The sequence below is a fragment of the Gadus macrocephalus genome, chromosome 23 (assembly GCF_031168955.1).
Source record: "Gadus macrocephalus chromosome 23, ASM3116895v1".
NCBI classification, from domain to species: domain Eukaryota; kingdom Metazoa; phylum Chordata; class Actinopteri; order Gadiformes; family Gadidae; genus Gadus; species Gadus macrocephalus.
Genome location: NC_082404.1, coordinates 9448275 through 9462778, shown reverse-complemented (window position 1 = coordinate 9462778; position 14504 = coordinate 9448275). Strand labels below are relative to the sequence as shown.

The 14504-nt window shown below is 45.3% G+C and overlaps 1 protein-coding gene across 2 annotated transcripts; it reads left to right on the top strand.

The window, feature by feature from the left end:
* The first annotated feature begins 8253 nt into the window (after positions 1-8253).
* Positions 8254-13828, top strand: en2a (engrailed homeobox 2a). 2 transcript variants are annotated; one of them, XR_009524367.1, is made up of 3 exons: positions 8254-9198; positions 10737-12399; positions 12492-13828. XR_009524367.1 is itself a non-coding variant. In XM_060045184.1 (2 exons), exons 1-2 carry the CDS (start codon positions 8712-8714, stop codon positions 11072-11074), a joined length of 825 nt encoding a protein of 274 aa, XP_059901167.1. In that variant the 5' UTR covers positions 8254-8711; the 3' UTR covers positions 11075-13828. The 2 variants fall into 2 exon arrangements, 1 of the variants encoding a protein (XP_059901167.1); XM_060045184.1 differs by having other exon boundaries at positions 10737-13828.
* Positions 13829-14504: the final 676 nt, after the last annotated feature.

Genomic DNA, 14504 nt, shown 5'->3' with positions numbered 1-14504 from the left:
CTTTTGTCTAGTTGCTCGGTCACACTCTCTACACCCATTATATAGTCTTCTGTCGTCCCTTCCCTCCCTCACCCCCTCCTGTTAACTCCCCCCCTAGCTGTCTGCAGGGGCGGGGCTCTGGTTAAACCACAGCTGGAGTGACAGTTAACCTTTCTCACACAGCGAATCATCCAGGACAAGAGGCAGGAGCACTGTTCTGTACACCTCTGTTTCTGCGCCTCTCTCTCTCTCTCTCTCTCTCTCTCTCTCTCTCTCTCTCTCTCTCTCTCTCTCTCTCTCTCTCTCTCTCTAGCTCTCCCCTCTGTCCATCTTACACCTGGCTATCCATCCATCTCTCCTCTCTATCTGTCCATTTCCCCCCTCTCTACTCATCCATCTCTCCTCTCTATCTGTCCATTTCCCCCCTCTCTACTCATCCATCTCTCCTCTCTATCTGTCCATTTCCCCCCTCTCTACTCATCCATCTCTCCTCTCTATCTGTCCATCTGCATCCATCCACCTCCTCTGTTTATGTCTGTTTAGCTATGTGTCCGTCTGCTTCTGTCTCTCGGTCTGTCTGTGTATCTCTCTATCTGTCAATCCTCTATTTCCATAAACGTCTCCTTCTATCTGTACGTCTCTCTCTTTCTCCCCTGTCCCCACTTACTTTTGCTACTACTACTGCTACTACTCCATATGATACTCTGTTACCTCAGAGCAACTGGGAACCATGCCAATTTCCTGCCTTGATACTCTCCTCTCCCTCCCTCTCTCTCCCCCCTGCCTCTCTCTCCCCCTCCCTCTGTCAAACCTTCCTTTTCTCTCCCCCACTCCCCCTCCCCCCCTACCTCTCTTCATGTTTTCACACTAAGATAAAGAGATTGAGGAAGAGGGGAAGAGAGAGGGAGGCGGTTGAGAGACAATGCTTGCCTCTCAGAGGGAAGAGAAAGTAGTCAGCCAGGATTATTGTGGAATAGTACACGCCTGCTGGTCTAGCTTTGTAATATCCCACTGTAATGAGGATATAGAGGAGTTGAGTTGTGGGTTTGAGCGTACATATCGGGTGTCGCCAATAGAGGTCGCTATTGGTCCTTCGAGGATGTACAGTCTATATAACAGGCTGTACTGTCCCCTAGTGGCGAAGAGTAGTAACTCCATATTATACATGCATCTATCTGTCTCATATTACGTATGTATGATAGTGAAAAGGTTTTAATGATTGAACAGCGGACAGCGGCAACAGTGTTTATTTTTAATGAAGCAGATATTAGAACACATGATGGAAATGTCCTGATAGAGAGAACATCAAACCTTCAGTTATGTTAAGATACTGGAAGAGAGACACACACTGTCCTCTATAATGGAGGAGAGGCACACCGCCCGCTAAAATAGATTATGTGTCTCTCTGCAAGAGGAAAGAGTATATCTCTCTTCTATAATAGAGTGTGTCTCACCACTATCGTTAAATTGAACCAGCTGGTTTAGCCTAAAGATAATTATACAGAGAGACAATCAAACGTTGTCCTAGCAACATGATTGTATGCGCTTATGATTTTTTTAGCCAATGCTCTACGTTAGAGGCCTGGTAATTTACTCGTTTTTGTGTATCGAACCAAACTTATACATGTGGATTACAGATCGAATTTAATTTGGGGGTATCGGGGGACCCAGGGTATTGGGGACACCTGTTGTGTGAAAGAGAATGGTCGCTCCTTCCTTAACCAAACTCATCTATCCTTAACCGGTCAATTCTTTACCACAAATAGCGCGCACCTGCGTGCTCTTCTTGCCAAACCAACATTTCTAGGGAGTTTGACAAACTAAGTTTGCCCTTAACAATGGTGCCTTTCGAGACACTTTCACCTGCACTGAATCACACACACTTCCGCAGAATATAGCATGGACACCTGCTCCTGAGCGCACGGCTGGGTTAAACCGTGTGTGTGTGTGTGTGTGTGTGTGTGTGTGTGTGTGTGTGTGTGTGTGTGTGTGTGTGTGTGTGTGTGTGTGTGTGTGTGTGTGTGTGTGTGTGTGTGTGTGTGGGTGTGTGCATGCGTGCTGGTGCGTGGGTGCGTGGTGATTATGGGAAAGTTGCAGGGCTGTAAATGCTGGGTGAGCATCGCTGTCATAGTTCAGGACCGTGAAATGGGACTAATCCAACACATCCATGCGGGTAAAACCAACTCAGGTGCGCCGGGGTGAAAGGTACGCCCGCGCACAAGCGCGAGATGCCTGCACTACTCTGGCCCGTTAAAGCGAGGAGCGCGCGATACCACACAAGACGAGGGTCGAGTGACGCGTCGGGGCTGACCCCGTTCCCTATAATTAAAGCTGGACCAGAAATAAACAACCTAAACGGTTTCTGAGTCCCTTCCTGAACACTATCCTGCTGGCCGGACTAATATCACGTTATATCGCTCATATATGAGGCCGTGAATGCATGTCTTTACTTCTCAGTTGCAGTCGTACAAAGAAGATAAATCGCAGCATGGCGTGGCTTTAAAAAGTGTGAAATAACTCGGATATTGGAAGGAAATTAACCGTGCCTTCAAGCCAAGGAGTTGACTTTTGGAAACGGTTTGGTTGGTCGTCCTGGTGGTCGGCTGGGCGACAAAACAGCCCCCTACACCAACCTCCCTGGATAACTTGAGACCACCCTGGTTCGCCACAGACCTCCTGGTCTGCTGCAGCCCCCATATTTCGGGTCGGGTCTCGGGACAGCAGATGCGTACACCTGTCCGCATTCCACTTGTTGTCTCTCCCTCATAAACCGTCGCAGGGTCGGACAGGTGCACGAGGCATGCTTACCATCCTAACCCCGCCAAACATCCCGGCTACAAACACAGCCCCGTCCCCTAGAGCGCTACCACCACCAACCCCCGCGACCAAACCTCATCCACTCAACGACCAACATCACAACCACCTTCTACTGGCTCTACACAACCGCAGTGGGGATGCACACCCACTACTTCACTAACACCGCCACTGCACACCACCACCTCCTCCTCCTCCTCCACCACCACCACAAGCTCCAACACCACCACCATCAACATCTCCTCAACCCTCTTCCTCCACCACCACCATCAACATCTCCTCCACCACCACAACTGCACCACCACCACCACCTCCTCTTCCTCCACCTCAACCACCATCATAAACATCTCGTAGACCACACCAGCTACTCTTCCTCCACCTCCACCACCACCTCTAACACAAATAGCTCCCTGGTGGCACCCACTCTTTGCTGTCACGCGAGAAGGACGTCGTAGTGACAGGACCGGTGACACCATCCCAGGGACCCCTGGGGCACGAGGCTGGGGACAGGTAGATCCATCTGCCCGCGCGACGCGCCTAACGGCACCGCTCACGAGATCAGACTGAACGGTCCCTTAATATCAGGCGCGTGCGTGTGCGGACAGGTCAGATAGGCACGCGCCCCGTTGTCTGACTCAAGGACTTGATTGGTGCGAGCATTCTTCCATATCCACTTGTAGGCCCACATCTTGGAAATGACATTTTAATAGCAAAACGTGTAACTTGCCCGATATGAATTATGGTATGACCCAATATTAAACAAATGTTCTCTTTTTAATGTTGCCGAAATATGTAGCCTATAATATTGTATTCCAAACGCTGTATTTTACACGTTTTGTAAATACAATTAAATTTAGCCTATAGACTATATCATTAGTTGAGTCACTTTGTGTTCAGTTTTAGTTTATTTATTATAATTCCAACAGCCCCAGAGTTTGATGACTTTGTACACACAATGATTGTCCCATACGGCCTGGCAGACCTACCTAAATAATAATATTAATAATAATAATAATGATAGATTAGTATTAAACGTATTAATAATATGGTTGTTTATTACTTTAAAGTATATAGGCCTATATAATAATAGTTACTTTTTTTCACTCTCAGTTGGGTTTAAAGAAATTATGCTGAAATTACTTCCTGTCCAAACAAGAAAATGCCTATAATTCTGCCTTTATCATTACAAGTTAAATTATACCTTATTACAATAACGATTATTTAAAGAAAACAAGGTTTTAAATATTCAGAGGGGGGTTGCTCATTTTTTAAAAAAACCCTACATGTAGAATTACAGTAGAATCGTGATGTGTTTACTTTCCCTCTCCAACACGTTACAGTATGTTGATCCTGTTGACAAAGGCCTCGGATAGCTTCCCATTAGGATAAGTTTTGTCGCTATGGGAGGGGGATTTAGCAGGGTCTTTCAGCTCCTTCGGGGGGCTGTTTGGTTGTTTGTGCTAAATTCGATGATCTGACTGTGTGGAGATATTCAACCCCGATCCCTTAAGAACAATCGCGCTTCAAACGAGCCTTGTCTCCGGCACAGTGATCAGACGGATTAACTCCTACTATTAAAACCTGCAAGAGGCTTTCTAAAGGACCTGCCGGGCCCGCTTCTCAACACGAGGGCTGCTCTCCGAACAAAAGACGGCGTCGATAGAGAGCCTCGATACTCCCAGCCCCTACAGATCAATCAGATCGATAAGAGCCAGGGCGACTAACACCATGATAGAGTTGCCCCAGCTCCAGTTAATTGGAAAGTGATACAAGCTACACGCAGCACGCAATTAGGCCTCGTTATTGTGATCAAGGTCTGCTCGGTCGGACTCTAAAGCCAGGTTCAGGATTTAGTCCACGGACACACAAAACCAAAGAGCTCGGGCTACAACCCTATAAGATGTGGTGGAGACGTGTTTTCACGGGCCGGGAGGAAGGGATGAAAAGCTGACGGAGAGCCGATATGTCAGCAGACAATTCATCGGGAAAAGGGGAGAGAGGAGAGGGGTGAAGGAGCGGGGAGAAAAGAGAGGACAGAGGGAGGAGAGGGGAGCAGAGGGAGAGAGGGAGGTGGGAAACGCAGGGAGGGGAGAGGAGTAAGTGCGAGAGGAGGGAGGGGAGAAGAGAGAGGGAGAGGGCGGAGGAGAGAGGAGACGGGGGGGGGGGGGGGGGGGAGGAGGCCCTTGGATCGGAGCTCTGCACAGATCACGGCGTCCATTCACAAATCCGGCTCCGCGCGTCACCCTCTGTAGTGGCGGTTCATCTCGTGCAGCTACGGGGTCCCAGTGACGTCGACAGTCAGATGGAACTGGGTGAGGAACCCAAGGACACACGCATGCGCAGTCGCTTGCTGAGGCCTATAGTGCTGGTTGGTATAGAGCTCTAAACAGGAAACCAGGCGTGAGCGATGCATGGTTAGAATACACCTCTGCATTGAAAACCACTGGAGGAGTTTTAATGCGTTTGTGAGTTTTTTTCAGCTTTAGTGACATCGCACACCTAAGCCACGTTGCTCATAGTAGTCATGTACACATTATAGCCTATTATTCATTGTTTTACACACGTTGATGGGCCGTACCTGCATCTCGTGAAATGTTGTTTTATTTGACCATCCTTTGAGTAACAATCATGGCCTGTTAGTTTTTAGCCTACTAGTCCCACCATGATATTATAAAACGCATGAAAAATAAAAAAAATTAGACTAAGGGTTGAAGAGGGAATGATTTGATCAGTAAATGTGATTAATATAGGCCGAACCAGTTTTTTGACCTTAGTAATTAATTGTAAATTATAAACGCTAGCCTACAGATTGCGTTGCATGCGGACGGGTTTAGTTTGGGGTAGGCCTATGTTCGATTCTATAGCCTAATATATAATCATGGCCAAATTGAATTATTACCAAAACCACTATTTTGGCATATGTTCATATCACATTTTTAGCAATCGATTACAAGGAAAAAAAACTATATTTTTTAATATGAAGCTTAAAAATGTTATTTTATGTCTCCATGTCTGTGGAGAAGTGGTTATAAATTTTTTCCATGAATCCAAACAGGCCGGAACGTCTTACGCATTGTTAGTCATCTTAAAAAGATATAGCCCATTCAAACCCATGTATTATATTACATTCAGCCACACAGCCCGGCTACACACACCTCTGCCTACATATTTCCTACCTCATATATTTAATGATCAGTCAAGAAATGCTCAATGTAAGAGCAAACTAAAGATCTGAGGCCGTGTGTGTGCAGGTCGAGGCGTGGTGATCGGCAGTAGGTTGACCTTCATTAACCCTCCTACACCTCCGATCATACCTATCGATCTGCTACACTAAATACTCTCCAGCTGAACCACTCCAGGCCCATGGCGAATGAATAACCCTGCTACAACAGCAAGCTATCTGGACTAAACCTACCGCAAAAAAACTATTTACTATGGCAAATAACTTAGACCTAGTGCTATATAAATAGGTTCTCTAATAAAATAGCTCCTTAGTGGCATTATATGGTTTTACTCTCTCGTGAGCTATTACTCAACTAAATACAAATAAAACTAAAACTATAATATTTCAAGTTTATGTTGATTCTATCCCGACTAAAATATAATTTCAAAAGTAAACCATGGTTTATTGTAGATCCTAATCTGGTAGATCGTCCGCCTAATGACGGGTCTGCCTGCGTAAGGCCTAACCAAGTGCGCAGACCCAGTGAGATGTAAACACGTTGTGGACGCAGGTGTCATGGTATACTGTCCTTATAACACATCCATGTCTGTGCGTCTTGGAGTATAATTCACCTGCTCTCCTGCGTCTGACAGCGCGAGGCGGCGGGGGGGTCAGGGGTCATGCTCAAGCAGTAGCAGGCATTGTCTGTCGGCGAGCATAATCTGGGTTTCCCCCACACAAGTGAGAAACAATCGCAGCATGAGAACGGCACGTCTTATGACACCTTTCACTCTCCCTGGGACGGCAGGGCGGTTTGTGTGGAAGTTATAGTTTAGTAGATGACTGGAGCCTCTAAACCGTGGCGTTGGGTCGGGGGTAAGTGCCGAAGGACCATGACCCTGCCAGTCCTGGGACTACGCAAAGACAAAGGCAACCCCTAGCTGAATTGTCAAAAACATATCGGCCACTCACTAAAGCCACATAATAGTGGGGCTTTGGTGAGGAAAATATACATAAAAGGAAAAGAAAATCAAAAAATTAAAGTAAAGCTTTAGTAGGACAAATAGATGACCGGCGTATAAACCACCCACAATACATAAGCTAATACAATAGCCAAAGCTTAAGTTATTTTCAAGATCTAAAAGAAAGAAGAAAGGGGAAGGCCAAAATTATAACAAGAAAACGTGATAAGGAAATATGAATGGTGATTCCTAAATTATACTTAATATAAGGTGATGAATTAAATATCAATCATAAATGTTTGTCAATCATAAAATTCCAGACCTTCGGGAGAAAAGTGGGTCTAATAGAAACGAATCTAAAATAAAATGATGAAACCCTTATCTTTCTTCTTCACTTACTTTTACTGAGCCGGCCCGCCGCGACGCCCCTTTACGCACGGCCAAAAGAGCGCGCGCTTCCCGTGAAACCCGACCACTGTTGCTTTCTAGGGAGAGACGACCGCGAACCAAGTGTTGGTCAGCAAAAGTTACTCAAAGTTTTGTGTTTGGCGCGACTCGCTACCCTTCGCACCGCGCTCCAAACAAACTGTTTGCATCACTGATTTCCTTTAAAGGGATATGGACCCAATTCTGCCTCGGCCGAAGCCGTCACGGGACGCTGGACGGCCGGGGCCTTTGCATTCAAATGAGCTCCAGCAAGCCTGCTTAACTCTGCTTAATTGGTTTTTCTTTTTAGTTTGTGGCATTGTTTTCCCTTGATCCCCTGGAAGCGTAATATAAGATGCCCGTCTCTATTGCAACGAGGGAAGCCTAGGGTAGAGTTTGGGAGAAGTTGGGTGTCGGTGGAGGTGGAGGTCGGCCCACTGCTTCATTTGAACTGGGTGGGAACCCCTCTAAAACCCTCACGGTAACGTTGAAATTAGTTTTAAACACGTTAAAACCAAATACATCATCAACCGAGTCAAATAAATTTACATATAAATACTCACATATATGCCTAGGCACGTTTCAAACAATAAGGAAACATTGTGTGTATATATCTGCAGATTGTATTCCATTAATTTCAATTCACTACAGGCATTGATGTTATGTTTTTCCCATATATTATTTGGACTTCAATATATTTACTATATCGTCTTTCGTTCGTTTTTCTGTGGGTAAATTAAATCCCTCCAAAAATTATAATAGGTGGATAACTAACAAAAACGCGCAAATTAAAAAAAGCTTTTACTTTTCAGTGGAATTCATACGTCTCTCCTCGGCGTGGTGATGCAGGGATATCTAGTGTCACAGTCACGTGCTTAGCATTCGGCCACCCGATTGGCCAAAGGCACGTGTCTAGGATAACGGTCCTCGACGTCACTCGGGGGCTCGTATTGAAAATAAGAAGAAAAGTCCAGAGTGAGAGTATGTGAGCATCAGTCGAAGCCTCTTTATTTCGCCCCCTAGTTTAGTTAAGGACGCCTGCTGGAGCGCTGTGGTCGGGGACAGCACCCCAGTGGATGCGCAAATGTAAAAAGCTGCAGCGCACCGGTGCCACAAGTAGCTAGTGGAATACAACATAGAGCCTAACTATGTTTTCCTTTGAGGACACTGGCGCGCGGCTTGGCATGGTGTCCTTATTTCCACTCACTCACATCTGAGTTCATTATACCTTTGTTTTTGTTTTTAAAAGCAGACATAGGCCTATTTTTATTTATTTTTTATTTTAAGAAGTACATCTCCCGTTTTTTTTTGACGAGTTGTATTTGCAGCGAAACGGTTAACGAGGGAACCCTGGAAAGTACCGAGCTATGGAAGAGAATGATCCCAGTAACAGAGAGGCGGCGGCGGCGGGGGAGTCCAACAGAGCCATCCTCCCCCTCCTCCAGGCGCCCGGGAACCCGCAGGTCCCGCACAGAGTCACCAATTTCTTCATCGACAACATCCTAAGACCGGATTTCGGACGGAAGAAAGAAGGGACCCCAATCCGCGAGGAGGGCAGGCTGAGATCCAGGGAAAGCCCAAGCCCCGGTGCGCCTCCTCGGACCGAGCAGGATGAGCAGGGGAGTACAGTAGCGCGAGGGAACCAGGGACCCGCCAGCCCGCACACGCTCCCCACCGCCAAGAAGCCCGCCATAGCCCGCGAAGCGTCCCCCAAGAGCCGCGTGGAGAACGCAGACCAGTGCCTAAGCTCAGACTCGGACAGTTCCCAGGCCAGCTCCAACCCGTCGGCCAAGCCGCCCATGCTGTGGCCCGCCTGGGTCTACTGCACCCGCTACTCCGACAGGCCCTCATCAGGTAGGCTGCTCACCCCAGATACCCCACTGACCCACAAAGACCTGACCGAGTTTCCCGAGGAGTAGAGAGTAGAGCGCACTAGAGGGGAACAGAGCTGGGGCGGCAGAGCGATAGCAGGAATACAGAGCAGAACGGTGCCAGGACTAGGCTAATGAATACAGATAAATAAGGCCTACTTATTGTTACGTTCATGCGTGTTAAATATGTGGAATTAACCTCAGCACTGGCTTTGAAAACGTTTGGATAATTTGGTAAATTAGTTTTAACGAATATAGTATTTTTCTGGGAATTGGTTGGATTTTCAATTGGTCAAAAGTTCCCGAATAATTTTGTGCAATAGGCTATACATTCTTGAAAATTGAGTTGATGCAAAGTTTAAAATATTGTGAATACGTATTAACGGAACACAGGCCTATACTATTATCTATCCAAGCATGTTTATGGAAATACATAAACTCCCCAAAAATACACACGGCACTCAAAACGTATCCTTTTAGCATACAATTATCGACGAAAAAAAGGCACAAATTTACATTATTTTTGAGGAATAATTACAGCGATCTAAAGAGTTAACCAGTGGAATGAATGCGATACTTGTGGTGGATTTAAAGACAGACGAGTTCAGTTGTGTTGTCAGGCAGCCCAGCGTCCTGGGTGAGATCATTAAACATGCGTAACGATATTCCTGGCTCAGCACTCCTTTCTGAAGCCAGGGCTCCTGAAGTCATGAATTAAGTAAGAAATTAATCAAATAAGTGGGACCCATACGTGGTAGGCCTATTCTGAGGCTTCTGTGAGTAAAGAACAGGGTGTTCTCTTTCATTATGTAACCATAGTAGTAGTAGTAGTAGTCATACGGAGTGGCGTAGAGCAGCTCTACGCTCCTCCTACAGACGTATATAGGCTATATCCTCAATAATACAGTCTCTGAAATAAACGGAAGCTGGCTTGAACAGTCCTCGATCAAACTCAGTTGTTGTTGTTGTTAGTGCATGGTTTTGCTTTGGAAACGTAAACAAACATGTTAGCTGTGTGTGGATCAGAGCAAGCAAGGCCTTCTCTGATCCACACACAGCCTGTTGACGTAGGTCACTGTGCTCTGGTCTTGTCTGTAAAGACTCTTTGGAGGGACGCCGTCCATCCAGTTCTGGAGGCTCAGTTCATCTCTGTTTTACTGAAGCCATGGGTCGCTTTGGGCCACAGCAGTAGGCCTCGTAGTAGTGTGGTTACGACGCTCTTCGACATCATCTCCCTGTGTGTTTACGCACGGCGCGTCGCAGCCAGGCAGGAGGCGACCGCCTTGTTCGTTTGAGAGACACAATACGATAGGAAAAACGCAATGAATATGATTTCTTAAATGACTTTTATGAGCAAAAAGGCTAATTATATTGTCCAAACTAATTTGCCCGTATCAGCCTATCGAATAGGCTGACACAATGAAACAAACAACGTTATTAACACGGTTTCTGCAAATGGCGATTGGCGGCCCTTTTTTAAAAAACATTCCCTGACTGTTTGTTTGTGTTGGTTCCCCCCAGGGCCCAGATCTCGAAAACCAAAGAAGAAAGCAGCCAGCAGCAGCAGCAGCAGCAGCAAGGAAGACAAGCGACCACGGACGGCCTTCACAGCGGAGCAGCTGCAGAGACTCAAGACCGAGTTCCAGACCAACCGCTACCTGACCGAGCAGCGGCGGCAGAGCCTGGCCACAGAGCTTGGCCTCAACGAGTCCCAGATCAAGATCTGGTTCCAGAACAAGAGGGCCAAGATCAAGAAGGCCAGCGGCACCAAGAACACGCTAGCCCTCCACCTGATGGCGCAGGGATTGTACAACCACGCCACCACCACCACTAAGGACGACAAGTCCGACAGCGACTGATTGGACGAGATCTTATGAAGCCTACAATGCAATAATTAATCAAAGGGCCAGTGTAGAGTAGGCCTACATATACCAGCATCAATTGATTGAAAAATATATAAATAGATATTTCTGCAATATCATGTCTATAAACAGAGGGTGTATAAAGAAAGGTGTTCACTATGTCCTACATGCTCACCACGCGTCGTTTTTATACTGTTCCTACTCATCGCTCTTTGTTTCATTGCATCTGAACTGGCACTGGACGCCTCGACCTGTCAGTGAGGTGAACAACTCGCTCGAGTCCAAAGAAGATTTCTGCTGCATCCAGGCAACTGTGAATTTAAATAAATGCTCACCAGATTTTATTTCCATGGTTGTTGATTTCCTCGTTTTTGTTTTGATGTACAAAAAGGACGCAACGAGCAAGTCTTTTACATGTCACGACTTGCAGACAAAATTGGCAGAGTAAGAATTTTGATAAATGTTTTTAATACTCAGAAACTTTATAATCATGTACAGGCCTATCGCATCCGAAGACATGGGCCTACGTTTTTTCTAACATGCCAATTAACTAAAAAGCTTTTAGTTAAAAAGCTTTTAAATCTTTAGAAACAGCATCTATGTGTTGGTATCATAGCTTCGAAACTAATGTAATTTCTGTTCAAAATGTTTGTTTTTTCTCTGTGTCCTACCAATGCAGCTATTATAATTTTTGAATAGCAATATATATAATTTTGTAGCAAGATGTTTTGGATGCTGATTGCTGCCTGTAGCATACTGACAATGAGGGCGTAAAGAAGTCACCAGAATATCTTCACAAATCTGTCTCTATATATACATTTTATTACACATCCATATATCATAAAAGCTAATTTGTTAGTGTCTGTATTACAAATGTTGAAAATCTCTTATTGTTGTTTAAAGGACTTCCTGTGTATTTATATAGATTATATTGAGAAAAAGATTCTATTGAACGCCCAGCGTTGCTTTAGAGTAGATATCTGGTGTGCTTGTTCCACTGCAATAACTTCTTCTTTTGGGAATGGAAATAGTAAATGGGGCCTTTTGCATGAAAGCTGCAATTTGTTGTACATGGGCAACTAACTGTGTTTATGAGCCTGGTGGAACTCTGTGTGTAGGTTGAGCTATGGTTCAGACTACATCTGGGTGTAGGTTGAGCTATGGTTCAGACTACATCTGGGTGTAGGTTGAGCTATGGTTCAGACTACATCTGGGTGTAGGTTGAGCTATGGTTCAGACTACATCTGGGTGTAGGTTGAGCTATGGTTCAGACTACATCTGGGTGTAGGTTGAGCTATGGTTTGGACCAGATCTGGGTGTAGGTCAAACTATGTTTTAAGACCAGATCTGGGTGTTGATTCAGACTACATCTGGGTGTAGGTTGAGCTATGGTTCGGACCAAATCTGGGTTTAGGTCGAGCTATGGTTCAGACCAGATCTGGGTGTAGGTTGAGCTATGGTTCAGACCAGATCTGGGTGTAGGTTGAGCTATGGTTCAGACCAGATTTGGGTGTAGGTTGAGCTATGGTTCAGACCAGATTTGGGTGTAGGTTGAGCTATGGTTCAGACCAGATCTGGGTGTAGGTTGAGCTTCAGTTCGGACCAGATCTAGGTCTAAGGCTCAGATGAGTTTCAAATTGGATCATTACCAAAATGTGAACTTTTGCCTTTCAACGTGTTTTGTTGTGCATCTGCAAAAAGTGTGTGTGAATTAAATTCCACCAAACAGAACACACTTTGCCTTAAAGTTCCCACGAGAGCTTTCTATGAAACAGAACTGTGCCCAATCAGAGAAGCAGAATCCTTCGAATGCAGACTTTTCAAGTTTATTGCCTTTATGAAAACCTGCTGGTACGACATAATGAATTTACCCATCAGCGTATATCTATCTATATGAACATGTTTAAATAAAGTTACAACACAGAGTTGTAGAACACAATGCTATTTTTATTTTATGTTGAAGTATTCTTTGGTATGAATGTACATAGTTTGTATCATGTTTTAATTGTGTAATTAACTGCCTCCTGGAAGCAGGAACCGTAAATAAACCTTGAAGATTATACAGAAAAACACACTGGCTTCTTGAAACACCTCAGTGTTAAGGGGGTCGGGGAGAAGATCATTGCAATATAAATAAAAACATAATTAGATAAATACAATCATTATTTACAACACACATTATTGTAAAGAAAATATTCTTTATGGACACACAATCCTATTAAGGGGCAGTCTAGTATAAATAAATAAATAAATAAATAAAGGTAATTATATTGTGAATATAGTATTTATACAATATAATTACCATTTATATAAGTCTTTTTTTAATAGCGTGAAATCAGGGACAACAATATCTGACCTGCATCTCTATGCAGACATTAGAGCCTCCGCCTGATCTCATACTACATACATCAGTACCAGAGAGACTATAAAACAGAGCCAGAGGGACAGAGAGAAAAACTGAGAGGAAGTCAGAGAGAGAAACAGAGAGACAGAGATTGAGGAGCTAGAGAGAGCAAGAGCGAGAGAGAGAGTAATGAAGGTCAAAGCCCATCATGGCTGCAGGTGCCTCCCCCCCTGTTCCTACCCCGCCCCTCAGTAACCCATTCTCCACAGCGCTCTGTCACACACACACACACACACACACACACACACACACACACACACACACACACACACACACACACACACACACACACATACATACACACACACACACACACACACACACACACACACACACACACACACACACACGTGCACCATACTTGCATACATTTAATCTTAGCAGGGATGCACTTGCTCATGCACGCACACACAAACACACACACACACACACACACACACGTGCGCAAACACACACGTAAACACACAAACACACACACACACAAATATACTAACACACCAGTGTGGTTGGTTCACAGTATCATTAAAATGTCTCTGTAAAGTTCGGCTGTGCCCAACTGTGAGGGGACAACAATGGCTAAATTGAAACACCACTCTTTGTTTTCCCTGTCTGGGAGATCTGTGTTAGCAGAGCTAAGAACCATATCATTAAAATACTGCGTATACACCCCAGTATCAATCAGTTGGAACCACTTCCTGCTATAGGTCCAGCCCTGATTGGGCATCTCTGTTCAGGCAGAGAGTACCTCATGGCAGATGGCAGAGAGCAGAGAGTATCCCTGTCTTCCTCCCTCCCTCACCGGTCCCCTACTGCAGATAAGATCATGTTAATGTGTCTGTGGGACCCAACCACAACAAAACCCCTTTAGCAGGCCGTTATCGCTGATCCACCAATCACTGTTTGGTTGGGGTTCAACCCAGCACCACACTGGATACTGGACAGCGACCGAGTATAGAAACGCTGCCCTATCGGGGTTGAAAACGGACCCCAGTAAACAATTCCTGGGTGCGGGTCTGCGATCGG